We start from the raw sequence: 9,773 nt of genomic DNA on the forward strand, positions 1-9,773 counted from the left end.
CAGTGGATAGAGGGCAGAGGAAAGGATCCTGATAAATATATACACGATACAGGAATAGTCCAGAAAAAATGCACAGAACAGAAGAATGGTCCTGAATAAGGTCTTATAAGAAAGAATAAACATCCCAACACATACGGAATAGGAAATGCCCTGTATTAATACACTGAGGGGGGGGGGGGTCCCCAAATGAACACATTATAGCAGGGGTGTCTATTCTTATCCACAAAGGGCCAGTGTGGGTGTAAGTTTTTACTCCTAACCAGCAGGAGCCACACCCGATTCCACCTGTTTCATCAGATGATCTTAACTTTCTACAGATTTCAACAGACAGGTTTGGTTTCTGCTTAGTTGGAATACAAAACATCTGCACCCACACCAGCCCTTTCTAGATAAGATTGAACACCCATGCATACAGAGATACGAAAGGAATTGAATGTTCCAAATAAATACGTGTAGGATACAGGACATGTCAGGAAAAATCTCAATAGAGCAGAAAAATGGTCATTAAAAAAAATAAATAAATAAAATTAATAATAATAATAATAATAATAATAATAATAATAAAGGAATACAGAATAGAGGAAAGATCCTCAATATTTTCTTGTAAGAGGACATGCATATAGGTCAGAAGACAGATTTCAGGTAATCACGTATAGACATATTCCTTAAGAAACACATTTAAACTTTTTTAGCTATGGGCAAAATGTATGAATAATTTAGTTTTTCTGTAATTTGACTATGCATACCTTTTTTTTTTTTTTTAAACCAGCTAGGTTGTAATTTATACATTCCAGGTCTGATTTTGATTATCCATGCCATATTAAATAGCAGTCCCCATTTTAATGCTTTACATCTAAGCTGAGGAGTTTCTGCTCCTCTAGTGGCCACTTCCAGTGCTGGCTGGAAAGTATGTGATCAAGTCATGAGTAATTATTGGCTTCAAATGCAGAAGGGTATTTATATTAAAAAAAAAAAAAAAAAAAAAAAAAAAGCCTTGCATACACAAACACACACACTTGAACCTTCACACGCAATAATAAGCACATACTCAAGATTCCAGACCGGGGCAACACAGTTTCCGTTTTATTTCCAAAGAAAGCAACAAATTCATGTTGCCTACAAGTAATGTATTAGCACTCATTCCCCAAGCGATAAGGCTTTTGGAATATACATCAGAACATTTTCTATAAATAAGGTGCAACATTTCCTCCACAAAAAAAGGCTCTGTTAAATATGGCTATTGATCGGACACCAGTGCAGAAGGTTCTGTAAAAGTCTGTAGACAGCTGAGAAAATCAGTGCACAAGGTGCTCAGGATGTGCCAACTGTTGTTATTGTGTCAGGGTCCTTTGAAGAATTCTTTGTGGCATCCTCATCTCCTGCTGTTTCAGATACCTCCGACACAGCCTGGGGGTAAAAAAAAAAAAAAAAAGAAAGAGTGTCTTTAATAGATCCTGGATGTTCAAGGTCAGAGCCAGTCTAGCGTCTTTGAAAGGACAGAATGGAATAACTTGATGGTGTATTATTAAAAATCATATTGCTGTAAATCTCCAAAGCATGTCCTTAGCATGTAAACTGCACTTTTCCAAGCTATAAAACTTGTCATGAATTGCAAAAAAAAAAAAAGTTAACATTTGTTGTGCTTGCATTAAATGAACATTTATGAAATGAGACAGTGTGACTGGCATCATTTTAAACTCACTGAATTCAAATGCGCAGTCCATTAGAAAGCCTACTTTTTAAAGAAATCACACCAGATGAACAGCAGACAACCCTCTCTCTTTATACCACAGCGTTGTTGAATTCTTGAATCTGACTCGCCAGAAGGTGTTGATTAATATTCTATAACAGCAGATATAAAACTAGTTAGGCTGCAAAAGCAAAATCACAGGCTTATGTTAATGTGCTCATTCTAATATGTTATTGTTTCTATAGCAATTACTTCCGTAGTAACTTCTGCAGTGACTCGCATGGCGGACGCTCCACATAAACATTCTTAAAAATCCTGTGATTGTTGATATGGTGACATTTTCAGTAAGGAGATGTTTAAGATTTTTGTAAAGGAGTCTCCAGTGTCTGCGCTTTGTATCAGGTAAAGCTGTAACAGTATCTGTTTCCTGAGCTGTATTTTTTTTTGTCTTATTAACTCAGAGAGAAAAAAAGCTGAGGGAACTTCTTACAGCTGCTATAATTCAAGTTATAACAGGAACTTGTTTCATGGATGATCTATAACATTAAATGTAAGTATAAACAAATAAAATGTATGACGTGTTGTTCATTAATAAAATGTAATCATTGGCAAACAGCTACAGCATAAGAGGGATAAAACATGATAGGACGTGCTGTTATTGGAAAACATTCAACTTTTTGGTGGTAACAGTAACTCTGCTTTGCTCCGGGCACATTACGGCACATTACACCACTTAACTGTTGAATATTTTTCTATAACAGCATGTCCGGAAGAGTTTTATTCCTTTCGTAGTGCACTGAGAAAGTACTGAAGGCTAAACGTTATGCTTTTAAATCAATATAAATCATACGTTCTTGCTATTTCTTTAACCAAATAGGGTTCAGTGCTGCTACAGCTAATATAAAGATGCGAACAGATGATTTACCAAAAAAATATATTGCTACAATTGGAAAATAAACCCAGACTGAATCAAGAACATTGTATGATTGCTGTAAATCAACATTTACCTGGTCTGCTGTGGACATGTCTTCTGTCTCTGAGAGATCGGGGTCCTGTCCTGAGGTCAAGATGTCCATAGGAGCCTCAGCAATGGCGCGGATGGTTTGGTCTTCCAGCGCCAGGGCAGTGTCAAAGAGCAGCGGTGATGGAGGGCACTGCATCTCCTCATCACCTACCACATCCAGATCCTGCAGAGCAGAGCAAATCTCACCGTCATCTCTCAGCTCACATTAACTACAGCAGTAGGGCTGAGAACTCTAAACTTGACATATATTTTTATTTAGGTTTTCTGAGATCACGTCTTGTTTTGTAGTACTGATAAAAATCTATTTGACTTTCAGTGGAGCTCTGGCTGCGTTGTTTGATGTCAAAATGATTTGTTAGCTCAAGATTACAAGAAAGGTAAAGAAAGATACATTTCAACAAACTTGTGACTTTTAAGATAATGGGACAAAAAAAAAAAAAAACATGGCCTCCTTAGACTTCAGTAGTATCATTTACTCAATATCTACTACGCAAAATATTTTGGTGATTAACTGTTTTTCAAATATACTAAACATTAACAATGCTGCAAGCTAGCTGAACTTGCTATAGACAAAACGCAATAAAAAGGCTGAAATGGAAAATATTACATTTTTCAATTCAAAGTCTTTTTAGTCATTCTTTATGTATATAAAAAAGTCTAATTATACATTAGAATATACTACATACTTTTTAAGAGTGCTATTTCAAATTTTCTTAACTGTATTCCTGTCATTCAACAGACATCCTAGATGACCAACGACCCCAAATGAAGTTAATCGTACATCGCTGAACTCGAGGGGCAGGCTCTCTGTGGGCTGAAGCTCGGCAGCGCTCAGGTACATGTCTGTTGGTGCTAATGATAGCTGCTCCGGCGCCAGTGGCTCCTGCTCAGGCTGGTACATGGGGGGAGGCAGGGAGAGATGCAGCGGGCATCGTGGCTCCTCTGACTGGCCCATGTGCACCGGCCTGTCACAGGGCACGTCCTTAAGGCCTGGGCACATCTTAAACAACACCTGGCTACTGTCTTGGTAAATATCTGTTGGGATCGTTAAAGAAAACTAAAAGAAAACAGCAGATATAAATGTAGCACTGTGGGAAAATTTTTAATCATCAAAATGTCTCTTCTAACTGAACTGACTTTTCCCATATAGCAAGTTCTGGGAAAGTCAACAGACCATCTGAAGACTTCGATTTTGGCCGCTGTTTGAAACCAACAGCTACAGCAAGTTGTTGGCCTTGATTCAGGGCGCAGAGACTTACAGGAGAAGGGGTTATAACCACAAACGTATTACAAGTGTGCATGCTTGACTCTGAGAAAGATACGAGACACGCAGTGTCGGGTCATTGGCAGACAGGGGTTTGAACACCGCGTCCCCTCCACAAAGGAAATGCACCTCTGGCTGTGGCGTACTGAGTGGGTCTGTGGAAACACCATAAAGCATACATTTGTAAATAAAGTTATTATTGTAATTATGCAGAGTCCTTATCAAATTTTCCTATCAAAATGTTTGTGAAAGCTTGTTAGTACACCGATTTCAACTGCTGTTTAAAAATACACAGCTGCAAAACTGTTGGTCTTCACTCAACACTCTGAAAATCCATTTGATCGACTGTGTAATGGGGTTTGGAGCCTAATTTTAATCCTCTACACCAATCCAGATAAAGCGGAAATGCTGAAATTGAAACTCTTGCATTATCTAAAATACAAGATGAAGCAGAAAACAATTTGGACCCAATCCTGCTAAAAATAAAGGGATCAGGTTAAGACTAGAGCAGACGTACCTGAGGTGTTCCTCCCTCAGTAACGGCCTGCCTGCGCTCCCTGAGCTGCCTGTGTAGCAGAGCCTCCACTCCGTAGCGCCGCCGGTAGCGACGTAAAGCCTTCAGCTTCTTCAGATTTTCCCTCTCTTTCATGGACAGACCCTCAGGTCCTGTTAAAAGACTGCTGCCTGTCTCAGACAGCCAGTTACACTCATTAGGCATGAGTCAATAGGCAGACGTGGACAAACCATAAACTTATAAGCTAGCCCACCAGGCAAGTAAAAGCTCCAGTGTGCTGCCTAGTCTCATGTTTTGGATGTCTGGAAACCTAATTAATGGCTAAAAAGTGGTAGCTAACATAATGTAGTAATGTATGGCAAGCTAGTTAGATAGTTAAGTGCATTAATGTAATCCAAAGGAAACGAAGTGAATTCCCATACTCTATGTAGCCATATCATTATCATCTTCTCTCAAAATAACGGAATCATGCAAACGGTTTAAAAAAAAAAAAAAAAAAAAAAAGGGCACTGGCAAACATTTTGACTACATTTGCTGTGTTCTCTTTACCCACCATCACACTATAGCTCCAAAAGTATGTGAACACCTCACCATCACCACTCTTCTGGGAAGGCTTTCCACTAGATTTTGGAGTGTGGCTGTGGGGATTTGTGTTCATTCAGCCACAAGAGCATTACTGAGGTCTTAGTTCCAGTGAAGGGAAATTGTAATGCTACAGCATACAAAAATATTCCATACAATTATGTGCTTCAAACTTTGTGGCAACAGTTTGGGGAAGAACCACATATGGGTGTGATGGTCAGGTGTCCACAAACGTTAGGCTATATAGTGTATTAAGTGAGTCTGGAGAGAGTCTTTATTTTCTCTCGTATTGTGCTAGCAGAAGAGTTACAGGGAGTTGTTGAACCTGTCCCCTGGGCAGCTATGAATAAAAAAACAGTAGTGCACACGAATTCTGTGCCACCAAATTATTACAGTACGTGTTCACTTGCAAATTCAGTGTAGCATAACTTTATGTAAATGAGCACATATTCTGCACTGTGCTTACAAGAGCCTTCTCAGTGGTCACAACATAACCAAATGCACATAAACAAATCCAGCAGTGAGAAGAGAGGCTGTATGTGGGGACATATGCAAGCTGAAGCGCATCATTATAATGTATACTATCGCCAGGTTTTACACTTGTGGATGGGAAGACATAGCAGTATATTTTGCAACCCTCACATGAGAATTAACCTGCAGCTACACTGGATTATGTACAGTTTGACCCAAACTCACCCACTGCTATAGCGTGCATCAACACTATTATGCTGCTGGACAGCTAACGATTTACACTGCTCAAGAAAACAGATGTACAGGATTAGTGAAGTTACCTATTGTTTCGTGCTCAATCTTGCGGTTATGCAAGTAGCGTCTCTTTTTTTCCTTCAGCAAGTGCTGCAGACGCTTAAACTGGTCTATGTAGAGTGACTGGAGTCTGATGAGCTTTTCACGTGTGATCAGAGCAACTTCTTCAGCAGTGTACACCCCAGCATGCCTACACACACACACACACAAACACACACCACAAAACGAAGTGAGCGTTAGTTTGGATATTAGCACAGCCTGCAGCTGTATTTATATACACTCTTCATGCGTTTAATCTATACTAGTGAATGACAAAGCCTCTCACTTGAGAGGGTCTTCGTGGTCGCTGTCTATGCTGTCCGCTTCACTGTCAGGATCTCCTCTCCACGTCTGATCCAGCACCACTGGATCCTGCTCGTCTTCGCTCCAGCTGTCTTCATCTATACAAAGAAGTTCAGAGAGGATTTATCACCTCGATATTCTCAAATTTAAATCCTGAAACTCAATGTTTATAACTATTACTGTGGTTCCATTCACACTTTAGCGGTGTTCGCGATATTCCAGAATTTTCTAACCTGATCTCAAACCACAGTATTCTCATGTATGACTGAGTACAATGGAGAAAAAGTTGCATAACCTAATGGAAAATCTCTTAGCTGTAAACTCAATTACACTGGATGCCTAAAGGCTTTTGCGTGTTTAAAATATATAAGCAGTAACGAAAATGCAAAAACCACACCCGTTTCCCTATAACAACAACAAAAAAAAGGTCTTAGGATGAGCCACACCTGAGAAGAAGTATTACCTGAGTAAAAAGTAAAAAGTAATTATGGTTACTTCGACTTTCGTGAGCGTTCTGTGGTACCCATGTGCAATCAACCCCATAAAACTACATCAATGATTACACACACTGCCAATATGGTAAACAGAAATTTAGTTGAAAAATGGTAAAAAGTAATCTGGAAAATATCCTGCCTAGTATGCGACTCGCTTCACTGCGGCCATCTTGGCCGAGAGCTCCCAACTCCGTCCTGTTGTAGCCACTGAGCTGAGACAGCAGGACCTCAGGGGACGGTCCGGAGGAAGCCTTGCGCATCTGTGCCTGCAGCGCCAAAGCATTCCTGTGTGCATGTTCAGCACAAAATGCAACCCTAAAAAGAGGGGGGGAGAAAACAATGTCATGTAGAGAAAGACAAGAATAGTACAATTTAGTCTTTCATGTGATTAATAAGGTGAAGGCACCAAGCATATTGCCAGGCATCAGGTAATGGTGATGTGGTCACTATGGCCATAGTTCTCAAAGTGGGATCTGGGTCCTTAAAGAATAACCAGGCAGCCTGTGATTTTCTAATTTGGTATAGTGGTGGAAATCACAACCCACCATTATCAAAGTTATACTTATAAACAATGTCAACTGGAACCAATGACAATTTTAATAAAAAGTGGTTCTATGGGTCAAAAACGGACAGAAGAAGCCAAGTATGTTACGATGAAGAATTTAGTTTACACTGTACTTGAAAACCTGCACTGCAACATTACACTGAAAACTGTCCTGTCCAAGAATGTCACTTCACAGATTTTATGTTTTGAAAATGGGTTGTATAAGTGCTTGTATCGCTGCATCTCAGCAGCCAAACATTCCTCAGATTTCTCTGTTTTGCTACTTTGGGTTGGGTTGAGTATTTTTTGGAGCATGTCTGAACCACAGCGTTATCAAGAACACTTCCCCTCTAAAACATTCAGAAGAAACGAGGCTGAGATTCTGGAGATGTGTGCATCTGCTCATTTGCAATCGACACTAACCTATAAACACATTCGCTGAAGCCCTATTCACATTGTACCAGATTTATTGGGAAGTGGGATAATGTAATTATTACCAGAGTATCTCTTGGATTTTAGTCTTGTCTGAATCTGTCATTTCAGTATTTGTTACGGATTATGCGTGCACACTTCTGGAAAGATTATGCCATATACATATCGTCTTAACTGGCATGCTTGTAAAGATACTGTTATATTCCACAGGAAATTATTATTATTATTGTTTTTCTTCGACTTTTTCTTCAGTATAAAGACACTCCAGGTAGTGCTCTTTTTTACTGTCTTCAATCGAAACCAAAATTAAGTAAAGTACTGGCTTATAAGTCAAGCACTGAAGTTTAAAAGGACATGTAAGAGAAGAGAAACTCCAGGATTTGTAGGTAAGTTGTTGAGCTCCTAGTACATATAGTATAGTGTACATACATATTATGGACATGTGACCTACTAACGATGAAGCACAGCATGTGCAGTCAAAGGCTCTCCAACGAGCAGCTATAACAGAGGTCAAAACAATCAATCTGCATTAAAATGAGGTACATTTTTAGTGTGATAACCATGTGTACATCGTGTCAGCACTCGCATCTGTGCGATTTGTACTGAGATCAGTTATCCCATGCAACTCGATAATATTTTACTCCATAATTACTCCATAATTACTCCAGACGTCCTCCAGCAGACAGTAAATCTTATCAGCGGACAGGAAGTCTTATCCCGTCTCAACACAAACATGTTCATATGTATCTTCACCCAAGTATACATCAGCCCTAACAGTCTAAATCTGTTTGAGGTGTTGAACAAACATTTACCCGTCCTTCTTCTCTGGTTTTGGTGCAGCATTGGGACAGCGCTTGCCGTTCTTACTGGAGACATAGCTGCACTGCCTGTATGGAGCGTTTTTGTCTTCCAGGATGTGCTTGATGCAGAAGTCCCAGCCGTCTATGCGAGGCTGAGTGCACGCTCTCTGCGTGAACGCGCACGTCTGGGGCTCGTGGGCGCGCGCGGCCTGCGACGCTCGACCCCTGCTGGACGGCAGCACGTGGATCCGAATCCGGTTCATCCGGGCTACTGTGGGGAGGAAACAAAAAACCGACCAAAAAAAAAAAACAATAAAGTATCGTAAAAATGCAGCTCCATTTTAGATACGCGTGCTGCTTAAAACTGCATTCAGCATACAGAAACTACAACAGAGAATATTAATGCTAATGAAAGCCACAGTTACTTTCCACACAGCCATAACAAACTGCTAAATATTTTTAAATAGATTTTTTTTAAAATTTAGACACTTAAGCGTTACAACAGAGATTCTGCATTTTTATTTTTTTGGATGTCATCTGACTCGCGCCGATTTCCGCAGAACGTCACCTACAGGTCGGCCATCTTTGAATGGCTACTGAGGTTAGCAAGCGAGCTAACGCTCCGCAAAAAGGGCAAAATACGGTACAGTATTCATAAAATAAGCTACTATTGTTATTATATCTAAATTAAAACATTATGTTTTAAAGCCCTGGACCAAGTAACATTAAAAACTCACCAATATTTAACACTACAGTCGCTGACTTCGAAGCTCCGTTACTTACAACGGCAAAGACCACCAATCGAATGCCTGCTTGCTAAGCACTACTCACTGTCTCCCCCTAAACCCCGCCCACTTTCTTCAGCAGACCCGCCCACGCTTAACCGGGATTGGATCATCTCCTTTCCCTGAGCCGTTTAATTGGACAAGAGCTATAGTATGCTCTTTCTGGATTGGCTGATGCACCGATCAATCTTACAAAATAAATAATCGTTGAAAGTCTTTAAAGCGAAGTGTTGGATTTACGTTAAATTTTATACTGAATTATTATTATTATTTATGTAACAGTGTACTGTAAATTATTTTCCAACAAATATTTTTGTAAAAAGTCGTTCTCTTAGAGCGTCTTCACAATGTAATAAATATTTTATTTATAACATCAGAATCATTAGGTATGCAAATTTGTATAAAGGTAAGTTTTTGAAAAATTTCCAATACAAAAAAAATGTACATGTAAGAATATCAGCAATCAACTGGCACTGATGATCTACAGTATTCTTTTTTTTTAATTAACATACTTACCTGTAGTTTCTTGCCTTAAAT

The 9,773-nt window shown here is 39.5% G+C and overlaps 1 protein-coding gene and 1 non-coding gene across 5 annotated transcripts; both read right to left on the reverse strand.

The window, feature by feature from the left end:
* Positions 1-1,054: 1,054 nt before the first annotated feature.
* On the reverse strand, positions 1,055-9,262 carry kansl2 (KAT8 regulatory NSL complex subunit 2). Of its 4 annotated transcripts, none has more exons than XR_003403201.3 (11): positions 9,189-9,262; positions 8,464-8,722; positions 6,815-6,990; positions 6,165-6,279; positions 5,866-6,029; positions 4,496-4,662; positions 4,037-4,133; positions 3,433-3,749; positions 2,698-2,877; positions 1,703-1,842; positions 1,055-1,407 (listed from the first exon to the last, which is right to left on the reverse strand). XR_003403201.3 is itself a non-coding variant. In XM_026921412.3 (11 exons), exons 2-10 carry the CDS (start codon positions 8,712-8,714, stop codon positions 1,783-1,785), a joined length of 1,527 nt encoding a protein of 508 aa, XP_026777213.2. In that variant the 5' UTR covers positions 8,715-8,722; positions 9,189-9,262; the 3' UTR covers positions 1,055-1,407; positions 1,737-1,782. The 4 variants fall into 4 exon arrangements, 3 of the variants coding, with proteins under 3 accessions (XP_026777213.2, XP_026777214.2, XP_026777210.2); XM_026921412.3 differs by having other exon boundaries at positions 1,737-1,842; XM_026921413.3 differs by lacking the exon at positions 1,703-1,842 and having other exon boundaries at positions 3,496-3,749.
* On the reverse strand, positions 3,827-3,964 carry LOC113530994 (small nucleolar RNA SNORA2/SNORA34 family). The gene has a single exon (XR_003403208.1). It is a non-coding gene; the product is annotated as a small nucleolar RNA SNORA2/SNORA34 family (small nucleolar RNA).
* Positions 9,263-9,773: the final 511 nt, after the last annotated feature.

This window comes from Pangasianodon hypophthalmus, chromosome 16 (assembly GCF_027358585.1).
Source record: "Pangasianodon hypophthalmus isolate fPanHyp1 chromosome 16, fPanHyp1.pri, whole genome shotgun sequence".
In the NCBI taxonomy this organism is placed as follows: domain Eukaryota; kingdom Metazoa; phylum Chordata; class Actinopteri; order Siluriformes; family Pangasiidae; genus Pangasianodon; species Pangasianodon hypophthalmus.

What these genes read in the sequence shown, in the direction of transcription:
- kansl2 (XM_026921409.3), bottom strand. Translation starts at nt 8,714, where the DNA reads ATGAACCGGATTCGGATCCACGTGCTGCCGTCCAGCAGGGGTCGAGCG. An exon ending in GACCACGAAGACCCTCTCAA is followed by an intron (nt 6,030 to 6,164) that starts GTGAGAGGCTTT and finishes GTGTGTGTGTAG; the next exon opens with GCATGCTGGGGTGTACACTG. An exon ending in TGTTGAATGACAGGAATACA is followed by an intron (nt 2,878 to 3,432) that starts GTTAAGAAAATT and finishes TCTGCTCTGCAG; the next exon opens with GATCTGGATGTGGTAGGTGA.